Raw genomic sequence first — 22,345 nt, 5'->3', positions numbered from 1 at the left:
TACTACTTTTCATATAGTAATAATCAATATTTTATACTATTTAAAATTAAGAGTTAGAAAAATGCTGATAAAGAAATGTTAATAAAATCAAAAAATTTAGAAAAATTGCTGAAGAAAAATTTTAAAAGGCAATAATAATTTTGGGGTTTTTCAGGAATATATGTTAAAATTAAAAAAGTTTCTCATGGACACTAATGAACATTCAAAGAGAAGAAAATAAATCTAAACAGAACTACTGACATAAAAGCCCCATTTAGAGACATTTTTTTCCAGATGAGGCTAGAAAAAAATGCAGAAATCAAATTAGAAACTAGCATTTGCTATGCAAACACCATAATAAAATTAAATCTAGGAATGCAATTATTTAAAATAATTGGTTAATTTTTATAATGCTGGAGATATATGTCTTAAATTCCTTTTGAGCTACAAAAAAGAGGAAAGAAATAGATAAATAGTTCATGCATGCTGAGAAAATATCTAATAATGTTTGCAACGATTTAACAAATTCTGAAGAGAATCACTATTACTGTTGTGACAATCTGCTCTTGATATTTTAAAATTACATGCATTTTTATTGATTTTAAGAATGTCACTTAAAAGAATTAGCTTAATAACATGTTCAGATATATTGTATACCATTAGAAAAAACAAAGCTCTAAACTTCTAAAAGCCATTGGTGTACAGTCTAGTGCTCATTTTCTATCCAGTCAATGACAGAAATATAGCCTTGTCCAGATTCAAGAGGGCATTAAATAAGATACTTTGAATTAGTTGTTAGAAGGAAACGGAATAGGAAAAAAAAAGGCAATCTAAGTAAGAATCATAAAAAGAATGACAAAAGCAGTATGGTCAACTCTTGATCATTCAATATGTGCACAATTTTAAAAACATTATATTTAATGCCCTACTTTGATTTTCTTATGCTGATAGTAAAATTAGTTTGTATTCACAAAACCAGAGTGACAAATAGCATATGCAAGTAACCCAGAAACAAATTAGATTCTAGTGGAAAACCAGTCTATGATTTAAAAATTCATTATAGTTCATTTACTAAGTAAATGATACAGAGAAAGATAAAAATCAAGAGTTGATTCTATGGATAGTTCAGTTGCTTCTCTGGGTTCTTGTTAACGGGAGTTCTGTAGCATAATTTAAAAATGATTTCTTACAGAAGGAAAGAAGCCAGAGCAATTACTGAAAGGGTCCTGCTTGCTGATGGGTCGAACCAACAAGGTGCGTCTGTTCAGCTTGTCAGTACACGAAAGGAAGACACCTCCACATTGCCCCAGAGACCAACACTCTTCCCCAAGGCTTGAGGTGATGGACAGGAGCAAAGAAGGTGAAAAGACAAAAAGCAATAAAAGCAATAAGTCTAGATAGTTTTAATTCTGCTCAAGTTTGCATAGATTTGGGTTTGAGCCACTGCAGGTATGGCCTCTGTCTGGAGCATCTTCTGCAAAAGCATTGTTAATGGAAATAAACAAAAAATAATTGCTTTTAGTGTAAAATGACTATACTAGTTTATGATAAAGGACAACCCACATGAACTCACTTATGAATGGAAAAACTTCTAAGAAGTCAACATAATACATTAATGATAAAATATATTAATAAAAGCAATCCTACCTTTGTGTTTTTGAAAAGTTTATTTAATTGCTACATAGGAAAATGGTTACAAAACACAAGCAGCTTAAAGAAACAGTTTTATTTTATTATGTAATTTTGGAAGAATAGGTCAAAAAGAATTTATTCTGAGCTCTAATTCTTGCAACCATTAGTCCTATTGCATGAAAGAACAAATATAAACAGTTTATATTTTCAAAATATCATAATTACTAAATGAATCTCACCACAGGTTTTTCTTTGCACTGTAGAAATACTCCTTCAAAATGTCCTGACTGCCAACCTTCCCCTTGCCTGGAAAACATAAGTTCACCTTATCTGTTCTCTTCAATTTTTCTGATTTCAAAAATTGAGCATATAAAACTATTTCAAATAGTTATGATGTAAACAACATTACACTCAACTAAAACATGTATTTGACAATGCATCAATGGAACAATTTACATTAGCACCAAACCCTGGTAGCTCTGCATGGAAGCGTCTGTCTTAAAGGTAAACTGTATAGTATACTTATTTGTTTATTTCTATCTCACCCATGAGACTATGAGGTCCACAAGAGCATGATTTATGTCTATTTTTTTATAAACTCTATATTCCCAGGGCATAACCATAGTGCTTGGCACATAAAACACAATAAATACTTCAATTAAATGAATGAATAAATAAATTAGCTAACATTTAAAGCTTACATAAATTTAACAGTCAAGTCACCGATGATCTAGAACACAGATTATAATATATTCACATCATCAAGAAATTATTTCAGCTACAATATTCATGTATCACTTGCAAGGATCATTTTGATATAGACACCATTCAAAATGAACTAAAAAGCTAAACATTCCATTATCAAAAATCAATTAATGATTCACTGTTAATACAACAAAAGCAATTATCATATGCTTAGTAAGATAATACTATTATAACAGGTCTTAACATATATCCAGCAAAATATTCTGAACTTCACATTTATGACAATTTTTCAGCTGTGAGAGACTGACAGTTATTGACATAAGCAATATGACATATGTGATAAAGGATAAAAATTCAAATGTTTTTAATGTAGAATTAGAAGGCCGTTAAATAAAAAAGACGCTTTTTAGGGTATATAATGCATCAATAAAGGTACAGAAACATATGTGCTTTTGTAGGTACTCTCTAAGCAATTGTTGAATGAATAAATATGAATCCAGAAAAAAATGAACTTCAAGGCTGTTTCTCTGTCAAAATAGTATGAAATTGAAAATATGATGCCGTTTAAAAAACAATCTTTAAAAAGTATGGGTGAGTTTTATGGTATGTAAATTATATTTAAAAAAAAAAAACTCTAAGGTAGTATTATAAAGCAAAAAACCCAAAAAGCATTTGTATTTTTATAAGGGAAAAATTAATGACAAAAGTGCTATATAGCTTGGTAAAAATATCTAAAACTTTACTTTTTTACTACCGTTATTTTTATAAACATATCATATTCGCTTACCATACTTTTGACAGAAATTTATTAGGGTAGAAAAGATACAGTTCTAGGAACATTCACCACATGTATATTAATCATCTGAGATAAGAAAAGTCTCCAAAGTGCAAAGGAACATGAGTTGTTGCTCTATTCTTATACTATACTGGTATAGGGAGTGGATGGCGAGTATACAACAAAAACCAAAACCATCAACCGTGTCACAGGCATCTTAGCCATTATACAACATTTGTAACAAATTGTGTGAGATGATTAGTAAAAGCAGCTTATATCATTTAATATGGCAATATGGATATTTATGAACAGAATCGCCATCTCATAAAACAAAACATTATATTCCATGTATAAATGTATACCAAGTAAAATTAACCAATTTATCTGTTAAGAGCCCTCTGTGGGAATAAGTTCAGTATTTTTAAAAAGTAATTAATCAAGTTAAAATATAAAAATTCTTATAAAGACTTTGTTCAAGGAAAATATAGCTTTTCCCATACTCATTACTCATTATTTACCTGCTTCTATAGTGATCAATATTAAAACTTTCTATTTTACACTTCACTTTGGTATATACATCCTGGACATCTATGGATGCACTGAGATCTTCCAGTTCACTGACCATACAAAGCTCTGCAATAAGAAGCAAATGTTAATATCAATATAGCCCCCACAATCAATATTAAAACTTTCTATCTTACATTTCATGTTGGCATATATATCCCTGACATCTACAAAGGGACTGAGACTTTCTGTTCATTAACCACGTAAGATTCTACAATAATAAGCAAAATTGATATCAATATGGGCCTCACAATTAAGATAGGATACCTATTTCAAGACGGGGGAAATTCTAGTTAACGTCTGAAATGCTATATCTGATATTAGTCAAGATCTCTGCAATCCTTTTAGTGACGATATAATGCATCAATACGTCCAATGAAGAAATTACCTCATAGTTTTGGAATGAATTTTAATACAAACAAGACAAATAGGTATTACATTCAACATGCTGGTATTGCTAATAGAAATCACTTGAATTAGATCTAACGGTATTTATTTAATTTAAATGACAATCATAAATAAAACTAAGTCTACTATTTCTTCTAAAAATAGTGTTTAATATTTTTATCTTTCAGTAGAGAAGAAAAGTAATCCTGTACCTGTGCATTTATTTTCAGGATCTGGAGCAAAGAGCTTTATAGTAATTTTGGGGAGTACCCACTGCATCCACAGACTAACACGTCCACTGGATCCACCAATGTTACTTGTAGTTTGTTCCAAGGTAACAGAATCTGAGAATGGTGAATCATCACCTGCTTGTACAGAATCTCCCTGGGTTGAGAAAAAAACAACAATACAACACTTTGTAACTTAAAGAAAAATAACTGAAAAAAATGATAATTTTAAATCTGCAATTATTACTTATAACTTTTCTATATCATATATGCTAATGCTAATCACATTAATGTTTACGCTAACACATAATGCTAATAATATAAACATATACTAATCAAATGGTTTTTATGGTTACAATGTACATGCCATTCCAATTTCCTCTACAAGTGCATAAGATCCATAAGATCCAGAACAAGTTAGTGTCATACCAACGAATATTTCCTTCTAGAGTAGGGTCTGCAAACTATAGTCAAGGGCCAAATCTGGCTCTATTTTTGGAAATAAAGTTTTACTAGTTCACAACCACAACCATTCCTTTGCTTAAGGCTGCTATTTGGCAGGGTTGAGTAGTGGCTATAGAGATGGTACGGTCTACAAAGCCTAAAATATATACTACCTAGCCATTTACAGAAAAAGTTTGTCTACTCCTGCTGCAGAGTATTCACGTATGAATCTACAATAACCATAGAAAAATGATTAGCATAATTAGCATGGTTTAAGAAACAGCAAAACATTCATCATGCCTCACGTATTTTAATATAAAGAGACATTAAAAAGTGAATAGATTTGACAACAGATTTTTTATTTATGTGGTTAAAGGTCTCTTAATTAGAAGTATAGAGCTTGAGCCTATACAATTCAACAAATACAAACTGAATTCTGGATATGTATAAGGTCCCAAATTTGGTACCAACAAACTTTCTATAAAAGGTTTGTTGGGTTGTTTTTTATCTTCTTAGCAGCTTTTAGAGGCCTGGGGAAAAATTAAACCTGGTTTGGAGTTGGATAGTTTCAGTCTCAAAGGCAAGAAGGGATGGTGCCAGAGATAGTGATCACTCACTCATGTATTCTGTACTTTTAGGATTAGCTACTAAGTATTTGGGATTTTAAAATCCCAAACTTTGCTGTTCATTTAAAACTTTCAAAAAAACTCAGGAGCCTAAACTCAATCTCTGAGAACTGATCAAATACTCTATAGCAGGCTAATTTGCTTAAAAGATGTGTATATATATTTAAACATAAGTTATATGTACTTAAGCTTTACTCTGATGGGCAGTATGATGTACTAGGTTAAGGACTTCAGACACTAGCCATGTGATGTAAGATCTCAGAATTTGTTTCTTCCTCTAAAATGGTTATCATAATGATATTTATCTCTTAGAGTTATCGTTAAGATTAAATAAGAATATGAATGCAAACTGGTTACACATAATAATTCATAAATAGTAGGTATAATTATCACCATCAAGGTGAACCACTACTTAGAAATTGTACCCTCACATTCTTAAAGAATTTGGTATCCTATATATAACCTTTTCCTTTTCTCATTTTATCATCTTTCTAACTTCAACACATTTTCCTTTGCCATATATTCTCAACTTCTCTTTCTGTGCTAAGGAGTCATGACTAGTAGTCAACAGTCAGAACAAACATCCCTTAACATTTAATAGAAGACAATATAACAGGGTCACTATACTGCTTTCTATGGATAGTTTCTCAGAGCAGAAGCCACTAATCTCTTAGACAAGCCATTAGCCTGGCACCTAAAAAGCAAGAAGATAAGTAAAACCTTGTACAAAACAAAACCAAAAGCCCTGCTCTCATTACCACAGACATGCCATTTAGGCTGAACATACTTGAATACAGGTATAGTCAGTTCCTATATTAAGATTTTACATTGACCTCAGTTTTACATCTTTCCATCAGAAGAAAATTTAATTTCCTTGACTCCTCAGAAAGAAAACAAACAGGGAAGATTTTCACAAAACAACAGGCAAGTGTTTACTGTTGAAATACTTAGGTACTAAGCAAAGCAAAGCAATAGCATCCTGCGATTTAACTGTGACAGAAAATTATAGACTTAAACCTGAAGATAGTATAGTCATTCCTTGTTCCAATTACACCAAGCAAAGCAAACAGCTCACTGCTTGTGAAGTTTTCACATAATGCTTCTCCAAAATAAGTGGTCCTAAATCTGCTATAACTGAAATTCCTAGAATTTGAGAAGCTATAAAAAAATTCAGGTTTTTGGTTAGCTGTCTAAAGTAACACAACATCTAATGAAAAGCACAAACTAAACCCAGAAAAGCATGCATTTTATAAAGTAAAATTCAATAGAAGACAACATAATGTAGTCAGTATGCCTTTCTTTATGAATAGGTTCTTAGGTCTAAGCATTCATAAATTAAATTTTCCCTCCAACAGTGAGAAGAACATCATAATCCTAAGAATGGAAACTGCAGAGAAAACAGCATCTCAAATCAATGAGACTTTGATTTTAACACTATTAGGTATATTCAGTAGGTATGCTAAGAAAACTGTGGCTTCAAATTTAGTCTTAAGTAAGCACTCTTGAGAAAAAGGTTTGCTCTCCTTCCTCGTGCAGTTTCAATTTTCTTTTTAGATTTATAACATTTGATGTGGTATTGTTAAATATGTTTGTACATTAATTTTCGGCTCTATTTCCAGATCTATAGCAAAAATCAAGCCAGAATTGGAGATGCTGAACTATTTTCCCATACCTCTTTATGCCAAGTTCTAAAATACACAATTCAATTCTTTCACCATTTTGTTGCAAATTGACCAAAATACTGAGTTTATTTTCCTAGCTGAATTTATCTTTGTTCCTCTGGAAGAGCAAACACTTCACCCCTTCATCCTTGGCCTGCTTCAGAGCTCAGGGATGATCATAGTTTTGGCCACATTGCTACTCTCCCTTATCAAAATAACTCCAGCGTTCTTGTTCAATCACAAAACTTCCCAAAGGGCTAAACACTTCCACGACTGTTTGTACTTAAGTCAACAGTAACAAGTGGCCTGCTGTGGTTTCCACTACCTTTGCTCTCACTATTTCAATGCAAGGGTGGGAAAAATGATTAACTGTTTTTAAGCTTAGCACTTAAGCCTCTCACTCATACTTCCCCGTCTACCACCACCCAGATTGATATTCAGAAAACTAAGAGCTATATTCACTGAAAAGTATGGTGCTCCCTATCAACATGCCAACATGAAAGGAATTACTCATAGTTTAAAGTATAAATCATCCAAGGATCATATAAACAAATACTTCTCTTCTACTTAATACAAACAATTGTTCAGAGGGTGCTTTTTAAAACTAGATTCATTTATAGTAAATTCTTTATAGTTGAAACAATTTAAAATTAATAGTTTTGACCCAACTCAGCAAGAAAACAATACTTTAAATCGCAAATGTTTTAAATTTCTTATGAACTTTTTTGAAGGCTAATATTAATTAAAAATTTAAAAAATTCAAAACTGCAATTTCAAAGTGGTCCCCAGATACATACTCGATATAAAAGCACACAACAAATGTAAGGTGACCTGATATTAATAGGATATATTTACACAATAAAAACATTCGAATTTTAAAAACAAAATCCAGTAAGCCAATAATTGAGAAACTAAAGAAATTTTATGCTATGACTATCTTGAAATAGGAGAAGCATTACAAAAAAAATATTTTGTTGACTGGTATGTGAAGGCAAAACAAGAATCTTCATTTCTCTAACCTACTTGATGTATTATCTTTGTTTTTTCAACTGCTATTCACTTGATTAGATGATAATCTAAATGCCAAGATTTCCACATTTTGAATAAAAGTTTCTCTCTAAATGTTAAAGATAAAACCATTTAAAGATAAATATTAAAGGAAATAAGTCTATTTTCAGGAGGAGATTTAAAATTATTATGAGACATTCTTAAAAAAGCAATTGAGTAAAAAATTCAAAGTAAATTTACTTTCTACAGGGTTGTTTGGAATAATAGTTTGAGGTAGATTACTGCTTAGGTTAACTGCACTTTGAATAACTGAAAAACTGACAATAGATTTGCTATAGCAGTTGATGCCAAACAACTTCTCAGTCCAATATTCACTTTTTATATTGAGACATAACTGACATATAACATTACATTAGTTTCAGATGTACAATATAGTGATTCAATATTTGTATATATTGTAAAATGATCACCACAATAAGTCTAGTTAACGCCCATCACCTCACACAGTTATAGAGTATTTTTTCTTGTGATGAGAACTTTTAAGATCTCTCTTAGCAACTTTCAATATACAATACAGTATTATTAGCTACAGTCATCATGCTGTACAGTACATCCCTAGGACTTTTTTATTTTATAACTGAAAGTTTGTACGTTTTGACCACTTTCACTCATTTTGCCCACTCCTCCCTCCCCTAATATTCACTTACAATTTCACTGAAAATAAATGCATTTTAAACAATTACTGGACTAATAAATGAACCACTTTATGCTGGATTTTTTTGAGAACTAGCATGCCAAAAGCAACTTTAATTTCTGAATTAATAAAAAATTGAAGTCAAATTTTGCCTTGAACATAAGCTTCCAAATATTGGAAGTTAATCAATCAATTTTTACTTTAGGTTGAGCTGTAAATCAATATTCTAGCATTCACTCAACATTTTAGATTTTTCTAAAGATTGAAAATCATTTCTTACACCAATAATGCTGTGAATAAGTATGACATTATTAAAGACATTATTCATAATACAAGAATGCTAAAATGAAAAAATGCTAAATGATTTGCCTAAAATCACAACTAAGTTGGAGGGACTTAATTTCCTCAATGCAATATAGCCATCCACAATAACTGTCCTTTCTATATCACCTTTACGGAAACTACTGAAAACCCAGAGGTTCAAAATATCATTTTACATAATTAGAACAGCTTCCAAAAGACTCACAGTTTATGAATTTACCCTGAAAAGGAAGTATGTGAATGTGCATGTATTTGTGTACATGTGTGTTATGTTTGCTTTGTTTACTTGTTATGAAAACAAATCATCAAAATGTTAGTGCTTTTAAGGTAGTTTTTATCATTGGGCCGTCCTGTAAGCAAAATGACATGAAATTTTTAATGAATATAATTATATAATGCTTCACTTTCCTAAACATCTACGTGAGCACAAACATTTGACAACCTTAACTAGCTGAAATATAGTGGAGTATGTTCTTCAAGTATACAGGTAAAGTCTTATTTATCTTTGGGTCCATGGTAACAACTAGTGCGGCAGAGACAGCATTCTGTATACCAAAATCTTTGCTCCCCCTCCATATAATACAAAATTGTCTCTGGGAAGCAGCAATCCAGTTATGGGCTAAATTTCCCAGCCCACATTTGTATTATGTATATATTCCATGCCCCAACTCAAATATTATAAATTCTTCTAAGGATAAAAGACTGTGTCTTAAAGGCTTACATTTATAAGTATCCAATTTAAGAAATGAGAAAAACAACAGAATAAACCCAAGAAAAAATCAGTATCTATCTTAGTCTAGGCAGGGAAAAAATGTTAACCTTGAAACACAACTCTTGGGTACATGTAGGTTTGAGGGCTTGATTTCATACTGCTGTAATGTTTCAAAGTACTTTTAGCTATGAAATTAACAGGAAAAGAGCCCCAAGCTAGTGACGATAGCCCCTGGTGTCCCTTAGAGAAGTAAACACACAAAATCCCTTTGGAGAAACAGGCCATCAACCACTATGTAAGAGTCTCACAGATAAAGTTCCACTAATGAAGAACTCCCAATATAAAATTACATAACACATAAAGAAACAATCTACTGTGAGCAAGAGTTAAGAACAGCACAAACAAGAAGATTAGACTCTCAAGAAATTCAGATAACAGATCTCATAGAAAATATAAAATAATTATGTTTAAAACAATTAAAGACATAAAAACAAACCAAAAAAATAAACTCATATACATAGTTTTATGTATTTCCATCAAAATATATTTGTAGTGACAATAAACATATACATCTCTATATCCTGCACCATAATAAATCAGATTTAATTTAATCATAATATGAGTTGATACTCCCAAATCATTTAACATCTATATATTCAAGAACAGTATGTTTAAAATCTACTCTGTACCAAGCACTGTATTGGCTGCTTCAATTAGAGCTATCCTTTGATAACAAGGATAATAGGAGAGGGATGGTGGTGGAAAGTTTATATTCCACATCCAGTACGGCACTGAAACAATATAATCATTATCTGACACCTTTACTTCTGAGCCAATGGAAGCCTCTCAGTCTAAAGCATTTTACTTCTAACCTATCATGTTAGACTCAACACTTTTTTCCAATGAAAAGCCAACAGTATAAAAAGTACAACTAATATGGAAATAGAAAAAACAAGGAGTCAACTTTTCATCTTTTGCTATTTGTACAAAATTTATTAGAGCTGAAACAGTGCTAGAAATCTTCCTTCACACAAAACTATCGTCAAGAGAGAAAATTATGTCCAACTTAAAAATACTGCCTAATATTTTAAAAATTAAGCGGCATATTTACTCAACATAGTACTGGAAGTCCTAGCCAGAGAAATTAGGCAAGAAAATAATAACAGGTATCCACAATGGAAAAGAAGTAAAATATTTCTGTTCACAGAGGATGTGATTTTATATGTAGAAAACCCTGAATATTCCACAAAAGAACTGTTTGAACTAATAAACGAATTCAGCAAAGTTGCAGGATACAAAACCACACGCAAAAATCAGTTGTGTTTCTATACACTAACATTGAACAATATGAAAAGGAAATTAATAAAACAATTCTATTTACAACAGCTTCAAAGAGAATGAAATACTTAAGAATAAACTTTACAAGGAAGTGAAAGACTTGTACACTGAAAACTACAAAATATTGCTAAAAGAAATTACAGAATACATAAATAGATAGGAAGAGGTCCAGTGTTCATGGATCAGAAGACTTAATACTAAGATGGGGAATTATTGTTTAATGAGTACAGAATTTCAGTTGGGAAAGATGAAAAAGTTTTGGAGATGGATGATGGTGACGGTTGCACAACAACATGTGAATATACTTAACACAACAGAATGGTACACTTAAAAATGGTTATGTTGTGTATATTTTACAATAAAAAAATGACATAAAAAGTTAATTGAAACAAAATCATAACTGTACAGTAACAAAAATACATTATATTTATTTAACATCTATAATAAATACGTTAATTAGTTTTATTTGATATAGATTGTGCCACTGGAGTGGGATTCAAATCTTTATTTTACCATTAAGTATTATTTTATCAGTGAGTAGTATAAAATTCACTTTCTAGGAATACAGCAGTAACAGTGTTGGAGCTGGGAACAAGATCAAGGTGCTTGCCTGTATTGCCTTTATATTAATTACATTAGTGTCCTTTGTCCATCCAGTCCTTAGCATTCTTTATCCCTCTTTTCTAATAATCTTCTAAGTTAAAACTTCTTCCATATCCAAATAACACCTAAACTAAGACCCTTCAATTTGGATGAGATATGTGTTATACCCAAGTACCTTTTCAGTTAGGATTACCTTGTTGATTATCACGGGAATATATAGTGACTGTAAGAATTTTCACATGAAATGTATACTTTTCCAAAGAAATAAAACAAGAAGAAACACTTCACATCTCATTTTATGAAGACAGTATAATCTTGATGCCAAAATATGACAAAGATATGAGAAAGAAACATTAAAGGCCAGTATCACTCATGACTAAATAAAATATTAGCAAACACAATCCAGCAAGATATAAAATGGAAAATATATCACAACCAAATTGGGTTTGTTCCAGAAATGCAAGATCAGCTTAATATTTGAAAAATCAATCAATGTAAATAGCCACAGTAAAAGAATAAAAGAGAAAAACAAACACATAATCATCTCAATTGAATAAAAAGTATCAAATACTGAAGAATACATCTATTACAAAAGGGGCAAGACTTCTAAAAAGAAAACTAAAATGTTATTGAAATTAAAAGACACACAAATAAACAGAAGCATATACCATGTTCATAGGGTATATGGACAAATTGTTACATACTTAGTTAATATTTGTATAACATATTGAGATGGATATTAACATTATCCCCATTTTTACAAACGATGAAGCTATGGCACAGAAGTTAAATAATGTGATCATAAGTTGTAGAGATAAAAACTCAAGTTGTCTGATCTCAAAGTCTCTTCCATAGATTCTGTTAACTTAGAATCACGCTAAGATAAGTTGGCCCAGTCCCCATTTTGTGCAACACTAATTTCAATTCACTTGTTTTAATTTTCTAATACATAAAATGAGGATGCTGGTCTAAGTGATCTCTCCAACAATTCCCTTCAAGAATATAGCTGTAAGTTGATGAAATCAAGAGAAACATCTTTGCTCATTTGCCAAACTCTGCAAAATTATTATACCAAAGTCAGAGGAAGGTGATTCTTAGGGCTGATAAAAGAGAGAGTGTACGACAAGGAGTTTGGAAGTAGCAGACACAATTTAGCTATTTTTTCCCAGGAGAAAAAAAATATACCTTAGAGAAAATAAATTACTAACGTTTTATTTTTCCATTTGCAAGATTACTATGGAAACCCAACATACTACTCTAATTTTCCCTTCTTTCCCTTTGGTACCCACATTCTCTGCCAAAACTTTGAAATATGCTTGAACACATTTGGGGATAATATTAAATGTCACTATGATTCTAGACCATCCATGCTAGTAGTAAGCAAATCACACTAAAATGACAGAAATGTGCTCTTCTGAGTCAGAAAATCAGTACTGAATAAATTATCCTTAAAGATTCTGGATTCACTTTCTTCCTCCTACCTTCTAGTTTTTATACCAAATAACCTCAGTTATCAACAGATTTCAACAGCTAAAGAAAAATTAAAATAGCATTTCTGGTATTACATTAATTTTGAAATGATTTGTCAGGCACAAGTCATATTAGATGCATATAATTTCTTCAGGGCAAAATTAATTCATTAAAAGTTACTCAACTCCTGTACACCAATGTTCATAGCAGCATTATTCATTATAGCCTAAAGGTAGAAACCCAGATGTCCATCAACAGGTCAATGGCTAAACAAAATATGCTATATACATATAACAGAGTATTACTCAGACATAGAAAGGAATGAAATTCTGATACATGCTACTACATGAATGAAACTTAAAAACATTACACTAAAGGAAATAAGCCAGACACAAAAAGAACAAATATGCTATCATTCCTCTTACATAAGGTACCCAGAGCAGGCAAATTCACAGGGACAGAAAGTATGATAAAGGTTCCCAAGGACAGGGATGAGAGAATGGAAGGATGGGGAGTCACTGTTTAATGGGTACAGAGTTTTGGTTTGAAATGATGAAAAAATTCTGGAAGTGGATAGTGGTCATAGTTGCACAACACTGTAAATATACTTAATGTCACTGAATTGCACATTTAAAAATGGCTAAAATGGTAAATTTATGTTACTTATATTTTACCACACAAAAAAAAATCACCAAAAAAAGTTAACTGATGGTATTGAAAACCTAAGATAATATGTACAAGGCAGAGTGAGAAAAACAAAGACTGGTTCAACAGTCAAAAGACTGGTTCTTAATACTCAATGATGTTAAAGAAATTATAATTCAAGTAACACGGCAGACTAAGGTGAAATGAACATTTTCCTTTTCCACTACAAAAGCATAGAAATTCTGGATAAAATACAATAAGAATTTGTTTTAATACATTAAAGTGCTGTATGTCTTTTCTTTGTCCTTCTTGATCTACTTTCTATCCTTTAACACCCTCTGTGCTTGAGAGGCTAACCAATATGAACGATATGTATAAAAATTCTTGTCCTCTGGTGTCTGGCTGGTTTCAGCTAATGAAGAACACTGGCAGGAGACAGGAAGGAGGGAGGAGAATGAAGTCAGGGTATTTATTCCCTGTTCTGATAACCTTTCCCTCCCCACCTTTAAGCCTATTGGTAGCAACAACATCCCACTGTTACCAGTTCCAGGTACTGTACTATCTCCTGTGGTTTTCCTTTTCAGTCACCACCTTTGTCCTTTTATTAAACTCTCCTAAAACTGCCCAATTTGAGAATGCCATCTTTTCCCGACTAGTAGAATAGCTAAACTTGAAATAAATAAAGGCAAATCTCGAGGTGTCAGAAATGAAAAGAAAACACAGTCAGGGTAACGAGTGGGAACTGAGTCCATGGTGGCAAATGTCAATGTCAAACTCAGGTAAGGGTTTAGGGGTTGAGCAATGACATTTTTAACACTCATTCTGGGACTTGAGACAAGGCTAAGAGCCTGAGTTAAAGCACCCTTTATAAGGCCTAGGGCCAAAAAGAGTTGCTTCTTCAGCAAAGAGACAATCCACATGAGGCTTCACTAGACTGAAGAATGTCATGGATGTCTTCCATATAGGGGACCAAAGCAGGGAGGGAACCAGAAAGAAAAACACCAACCTCTCTCTCCTCTCACACTCTAATCTCCTGCTTTTATCATCTACTGACTGAAACCAAGTGGATTAGAAATAGCTAAAGGGAGATTTTGTAAAATGGAATAAAAAAAGGGAACTGAGGAAATGACCTACAAAGAAAACACAAAGAGCTAATGAGAGAGGAAAAAAAGAGGGGAAAAACAGAAAACAAAGCAAAAAGAAAAAGTAGTTCAAAGACATGGAGAGAGAAAATGAGACAGGGACAACACTAGGATTTACTCAGAACTGAGTAGCCGAGTAGTCAGCCATATGTCCCATAGGATTTCACAAAGTCCCATAGGATTTCACAAAGTGTATTCTGTGCAATATTGATATGAAGGCTATGAAAAAAGGGTCTTTGGTTAAATAAGTTTGGAAACTACTGCATTCAATAAAGTTAAACAGGTTTCTTTACAGCAGGAGATTTTGTATTCTAACAACATTAGGAATCCCCAAGAAAGAATTCACTGCTTTTACCCTAGAAGGGATATGCCCCATTGACTTCATAAAGGCACATTTCTAGATTCCCCACCTTTGCCATTTAGGCGGAAAAAAAAAGTAACCCCATTACTTAAGTCATTGTGTTTCTTAAGATTTGGAATGAGCAGGGATAGAAAAGTTGCTTGTACAGGGGTCAAAGAGATCTACTAAAACATGTGTAAACCTATGAGCAAGTAAAAAAAAATTGGCCTTTTAACTGAGTTTATTTGCCTTCACTGATTTGTAAGAAAAAAAAATTAACATCCTCTTTACTTGATTCTTTCTCCCATTCTGTCTTTTGCCAATAGCTTTGTTGCTAGAGGAAATTACGTCTTCATGCAAAAACAAAAATTTAACTTCTACCTCCATCTATTATAGTAGTTCTCAGAGGTGAAAGTTCAGCCCCCGGGGGGTGTTTTGGAATTGTATTAGCCTGTTTTTGGTCGACTCAATAATTGGGTGTCACTATCAGCATTTAAGAGTTAGGAGTTAGGGAGTCAATAGGCCCTATGATGAATATGACAGTCTTGAAAAATGAAGATTATCTCACTGACATTCACACAGGTGAAAATCCTGTTTAAAAATATTTGGGCATAAAACTGAATTATGTTTTAAGTCTAAACACAAGTTTTTTGGCATTTCTGCATCATTTTATTATACAGTAAGTGTTCCAGAAATGCAAGTACTGAAATAAAAGGAAGACTGAACTTCGTTCTGTTTGAAACTTTACTGAGAGTTTGCCACTATTTCAGAAAATCACACCACCACCAACAATACCACTGTGATATTTAATATAGACCAGCACAAGTCTATTTGTATCAGTCACATTCACAGTAATTACATTTACCTGACTACTTCATTATGTCTTCTAATGTGGTCATGCCTGAGCATTATATATTGAAATATATATTATTGTACCTTAAATTACTTTCCTTTTATCCTTTATATTTTATTTAAGATATTATATATCTTTGAAATTATATGTATATGTAGGTTATATTATTTTTATTTTCATTTCAGAATAGTAAAGGGGGCATTATAAAATACTTGTTATAAAAAAGGGGCACTGTCATATTGGGTGATGTTCGGGTGTTAAAAATGAAAAGAAAGGCTTTTATGATCAGAAAGAAGGAGAAGAAGGCTATGAGTCTGACAGGATTGAAAACGACTAATCTACAGATAACAATAACACCCTGGTTCAAAAAAGAGGCAGAGGCAAAGAGGGTAGGGGAAGGAGGAGCATAAGCCTCTTTTTCACTCAGCTTCTAAGTTTCCATACTTCTGAGGAAACATACCTTTATTGTGGCTCTGTTTTTACTATTTCATAGAACCCCACTGTCCTGAACTACCCCACTACCAACTGAAAGTGATTAAAATACTTGGAAATAAAGGTAACAGTCATACACAGCCACTGCTACCACAGTTCCTCATGAGCCTCTGAACCTGCCAGCTTCCAAAGAGGTAAGGTCATCTTCGTTTTCAATCCTGGTGCAGAACTCTGTAGTATACATCACCCTTCATTTGGTAACAGATTTTTTCAGAAACACTTACCTCAGTAGTAGTTCCAACGTCAGCAGATGGGCTGCATGTGCTGGTATCTGGAGGAGCTGTGCCTACACTGCTTCTGACTGGAGAACTGGGAATAGGCCCTGCCATGGTCTCTGGATAGGCTGAAGAAGGACTGAGATTGCCTCTCTTCTGAATCTTATTCCAGACCTTATTCATGATATCAGTTAGCTCATATAAGAGCTGCACCTGAGTAGAAGGAAAAAAAAAGGGAAAATAAGTTTTTCAACTTGTAGTCACAACTGACTAAAATACTAAATGTGAGAAAATTAAAACAAGTTCAGGCAAACAAAAATATACGAAACAAAAATCTATCAATGTATCAGTGACCATGATATTGCCTCATGATCTATAATGTATGATACATAATTATTATATATTACATATATACTATAATTATTACATATATGATCATGAATATTTTATCATGACACTATGATTCTGATGAGATATACAGAGAAAAAGAATTCTTATAACAAATTTACCGTTTTAAGCATTTTATCATTTGAATTTGAAATAGATATAATGAATTTATTCACACTTGAAATTTGTCACCTATTTATACTGTGATATTTCATCAGCAATTTAGCATTTTTGTGGGAAAATAACACTACTATGATAATAATGCTAATATAACAGCTTATTATGGGACAGTAGATTTCTTTTAATACATGAATAATAAAATAAACACAAAGAAATGCCTCTTAAACAGAGGTCAGGATCAAAATTAGAAATCAAATATATCCTAGTAAATATGATTATTTAGTGATATATGAAATAATTACCATTCTTATTTCTGGATGATTTATACATTTAAATTCTATTTTTCTGAGGAATAAATGTCAAACTGGATTTCCTGCCCAGCAAAATAATGTGAAAAAGAAGGATATAACATAGAATAGTAAAAGCAAAATGTTATATATGAGACTTTTCTATAGATAAAGAACATAAACTATCCAACCTACTATTCCCCTCGGATTTGTCATTCCAATATTCAGAGAAAAAACCATTTAACTTGCACATTGTTTGACTAAGTTCTAAGATATTTACACAAGATTTCATAAATAAGCATTAATCATGGAATTTGTATGACAACATATTGCCATATACTGTATAAAACAAGCCCAGGGAAAAAAAATGCAAACATAATATATAAGCAAATCCACAGCTGGATACCATATTCTGCTTGCCATTAAAAAAAAAAAATGTGAAATTCTCATATTTATAAGAAGTTTCAGCCCCAGGACACATCCAGATGATAAAGCTGGCTTCTTATGTGGGCAGAACAGATGCATAAAAACACTGTTGTCAATCCGTATTTGATAGAAAACAGTACTGGGTTATAGTTTTCTCCTGCTTTCTATGCGATGAAGTCTCAAATCTCAGGGCATAGCTCTTTTGGTTAAAAAAAAAAAAAATCTAATGGCTAGAAATCTTACAAAAAACCTCTTAGAAAAATTTTAGTTCAAATTCTTTTGTCCTTCATAATCATGAATAAGTTCTCTCTAAAAAGAAGTAATTTTATTGCAAGCCAAATTTTTAAAAAAGATCATTTTATTCTTTCTTAAACAACTAGAACTGACAAATAAAGGAAAGCACAAACCAAAGAAAACAGGTTCTAAATACTTCTAAGAGCATAAGGTTTATTTACTTAAGAGAACTGATGATGCTTTTATTGTCACTACTTCTAATCTTCAATTGTTACCATTGACTAATTGCTTATGAATATCACCAAGCACATGTATTTAACATGCCAAGCAAACACTGACATAAACTTTAAATGTATTTTTATTTTCAAAGCAGAAAGTTGCTATCATAGAATGCAGATTTCTCAAATTCAGAGGTTTAAAAAAAAATTGAAGATAAATGTCCAACTCTTATCCTTCAAGCTGTACTAAAAACTATGCCAATTAAAACCACAGTGAGCTACCACTACAGATCTAATAAAATGTCTAAAATTAAAAAGCCTAACCATACCAAGTGTACTGGCGAGGATGCAGAGCAACTGAAACTCTCATTTACTCCTGATTTGTAGTTAGTGCTGTTGGGTTGATTTTGACTCCTAGCGACTCTCTGTACAGCAGTGTGGAACTCTGCCCAGTGTTTTTTATGCCACCCTATCAGTTTCCGCCACTGTATCAGACAATGCTCCACAGCTATTCATAGGGTTTCTACGGCTAATTTTTTCAGAAATGAGTGGCCAGGTCCTTTTTCCTAGTCTGGAAGCTCTGCTGAAACCTGTCCACCATGGGTGACCCTGCTGGTATTGAAATACCGGTAGCACAGCTTTCAGCATCATAGCAACATGTAGTATGACAACCGACAGTTACTGCTGATGGAATGCAAAATTTAGAATACAGTTTGGCAGTTTCTGAAGAAGACATAAACCTACCATATGATCCAGTCATTTCACTCCTAAGTACTTCCCCAGGAAAATGAAAATCTATGTCTACACAAAGACCTGTATACACATATTCATAGCAGTTTTATTTGTAATCATCGAAAATTAAAAATACATCTCAAACGTTCATCAGTAAGTAGATGACCAATTTACAGTATATACATCCAACAGAATGATACTTAATATAAGGAAATAAACTATGGATTCAAGAAAAAACAAAGATTAATCTATAATTACACTGTATAAAAGAAGCTAGACAAAAAAAAGAGAGAGAATATAACTGTATGATTCTATTTATAGAGAATCCTAGCAAACGAAAATTAATCTATAATCACAGAATCAGTGGTTGCCTAGGATGGAAAGGAGGAGTGAAAGGGAGGTTTACAAAGGGGCACAAAGAAACTTTCAAGGATGATGGATTTATGCACTATCTTGATTGTGGGGGATGGTTTCATTTCATGGATGTACATATGCCAAATTTTATCAAATTAGGTAATTTAAACGTGTGCAGTTTATTGTATTTAAGTACAATCCAATAAAACTTACAAAAAAACTCTAAAAAGTGAATACCATGTGAGGGAGCTTTATATGGGTTATGCATGAAGGTGTCTAAATATAAATAAGGTCTTGAATATAAAATATTGATAGAATATCAAAAATTAACATTTTAACATTTAGAAATTAATTTCACATAAATTTTCTCATTTAATCTATGACCAATCAGAAAAGAGACTTCATTGGTCTGGAGAAGCTGAGATAAGCCTCAAGGAGATACATTCAGGAAGGAGGGACAGGATTTAGATGGGTGTAAAATGTCATTCCAGTCACAAGAATAGCAACAGCGAAACCCAAGTGCAGGAAATGATCAAGACATGATGTAGGGGCAATGAAAAGTCCTATCCAGTTAGGGAGGAACAACTTGTTTTCCAGGGTATTAGGAGATAGAAGAATAATCATAAAGGTACTCAGGAAGAAGAAAAACCATAGATATACAATGTCCATGGAAACCAAGGAGGAATGGAATTCCAACAAGCAATTACTGATCCGTGTTGAGTAGTGCAAAGAGCTCTAAGTGAATATGAATTGACAAAGGCTATTTCATTTGGCAGGCAGGTTGTTACGAATCATTAAAACTCAGTTTCAAAAGAAAGAGTTTTTGCCAAAACAAAAAACAAAAAACTTTTCATATAGAGCATTATACTTTTCAAGTCTAATTTGGTTTAAAAGATAAACATGAAAATCAACAACTCACAGAAATTAAAAATGAGTGAGTGGTACAAGAATACAAATCCAGTTTTGCCTGAACTCAATGCTTGTGTTCTTAAGACAATAATGCCAAATTGCATTCCTTGGTGAAAACTGAACATAACTTATAGCAATAAAAATTAAAAGTAAATGGATAGGAAAGGAGCATAAAACCCGCTCTTTCTCTAGTTCCACATACTTTAAAACCCCAAAATGCAAAGATACTTTTATGTTCCTGGGAACTCCTTATAGGAAGACAAAATATATCAATTTATTGGCTGAGGGAAAACTGAAATTTTATTATACTAAAGAAAGACTTCTACAGGCTCATTTAATTTTGGAACAAACACAGTTTTTAAGGTCTGAGAACGGGTCTCAAGGCATTAAAGGGAATTGGCTAACTTTGGTAAAACAGTTAAGATGAAGGGAAGAGTTGATGGAAATGACTTCTAGGAACAAAAACTCTGAATATTCAACCAGGTTAAATATTTATAGCATCTAAGTTCCTTGAATGGCAATGAGTTCTAGGAACTGACATAGTAGTTTAGGTTTCCATAGTTGATACAAAGACCTACAACAATGTCTCACATGACAATGACTTTGTTCTGTGCCTGCCCTAAAGATTGAGCTTGCACTATATTTTAAAGTATGTAAACTACCTGAGGGCTCTGTATCTGAGCAACAATGAACCAAATTAATTAATGTACAAGGGTAAACACTTCTGATGTCACTCTAATGGAAAAACAGAAGAATGGTATTTAAGTAGGAATTATTTCCCTAAAATGGAATCAAGAAGCTTAAACACTGGCTACAATCAAAAGTCCACAAAGCTTCTGATAATATATGCAAAATTGAGTGGGTAGATACCTTGCCCTGGGGAAAAGGTTCATAGCTTTTATCAGATTCTCAAAGAAGTCCATGGTTCAAAAAAGGACAAGATGTATTGTCTCTCCAAAAACACAAAAAACAAAACAAAAAAAACAGATGGGTTAGTGAGCAACCACTCACAAGAAAGAGGTTTATTTTGAGTCATTAATCTTAAAACACAAACTGAAAATAGTTAAAGAAATTTTAGGATCCTATAGACATGTGGAAGTTTGTATTTAGAGGCCCACAATACTCTTTTTTATAAGGTAGGACACCCAAAAAATAAAAAGAGACATATAGATATATTTCACTAAGAAAGAGTAAAGATTTTGTCAAAAGATGCCATAAAGTTAAAAGGCAAATAACTGCATTACAGATAGTTTGTATTCATAGAGTATAAGGCAAGCTCTTCAAATTGCTAGGAAATTTAATAGAAAATTGGGCAGATATGACTTATCAATTCATAAAAGAGCAAATTCACTGGCCAATAAACATTCTAAAACTGCTCAACCTTATTAGTAATTAGGAAAATACAAATTAATGTAAACAATATGAATTGTCAGTTCACAAAAGAGCAAACTCAACGGCCAATAATTTGAAACAATGCTCAAACATCTGATTTCATTTCCGTAAGCATGAATGACTTCCTTTAGGATTCCTTTTGTGTGTGTGTGTGTGTGTGTGTGTGTATGTGTGACGAAGATCAGCCCTGAGCTAACATCCATGCTAATCCTCCTCGTTTTGCTGAGGAAGACCAGCTCTGAGCTAACATCTATTGCCAATCCTCGTTTTTTTTTCCCCAAAGCCCTAGTAGATAGTTGTATGTCATAGTTGCACACCCTTCTGGTTGCTGTATGTGGGACGCGGCCTCGGCATGGCCAGAGAAGCAGTGGTCGGGCTGCCAGCAGCAGAGCACGCGCACTTAACCGCTAAGCCACGGAGCCGGCCCCCTTTAGGATTTCTTGAGTGCAGTTC

General features: G+C 32.6%; 1 protein-coding gene across 9 annotated transcripts in view; it reads right to left on the bottom strand.

The window, feature by feature from the left end:
• The window catches only part of VPS13B (vacuolar protein sorting 13 homolog B), a 739,916-nt gene that overhangs the window by 335,671 nt on the left and 381,900 nt on the right, over window positions 1–22,345 (bottom strand). For 6 of the 9 annotated variants that reach the window (XM_058564706.1, XM_058564703.1, XM_058564701.1 and 3 more), the window contains 4 exons: window positions 16,843–17,046; window positions 4,255–4,426; window positions 3,610–3,724; window positions 1,170–1,311 (listed from right to left, as the gene is read on the bottom strand). In XM_058564706.1, the coding sequence (XP_058420689.1) occupies window positions 1,170–1,311; window positions 3,610–3,724; window positions 4,255–4,426; window positions 16,843–17,046 (633 nt within the window). Of the gene's footprint in view, window positions 1–1,169; window positions 1,312–1,850; window positions 1,918–3,609; window positions 3,725–4,254; window positions 4,427–16,842; window positions 17,047–22,345 lie in introns of all 9 variants that reach the window. The other 3 variants (XM_058564704.1, XM_058564707.1, XM_058564709.1) reach the window with 2 other exon arrangements.

Source organism: Diceros bicornis, chromosome 21, assembly GCF_020826845.1.
Source record: "Diceros bicornis minor isolate mBicDic1 chromosome 21, mDicBic1.mat.cur, whole genome shotgun sequence".
Taxonomy (NCBI): Eukaryota; Metazoa; Chordata; class Mammalia; order Perissodactyla; family Rhinocerotidae; genus Diceros; species Diceros bicornis.
Note: the sequence above shows the minus strand (reverse complement) of the source record. Positions and strands in the feature narration are given on the sequence as shown.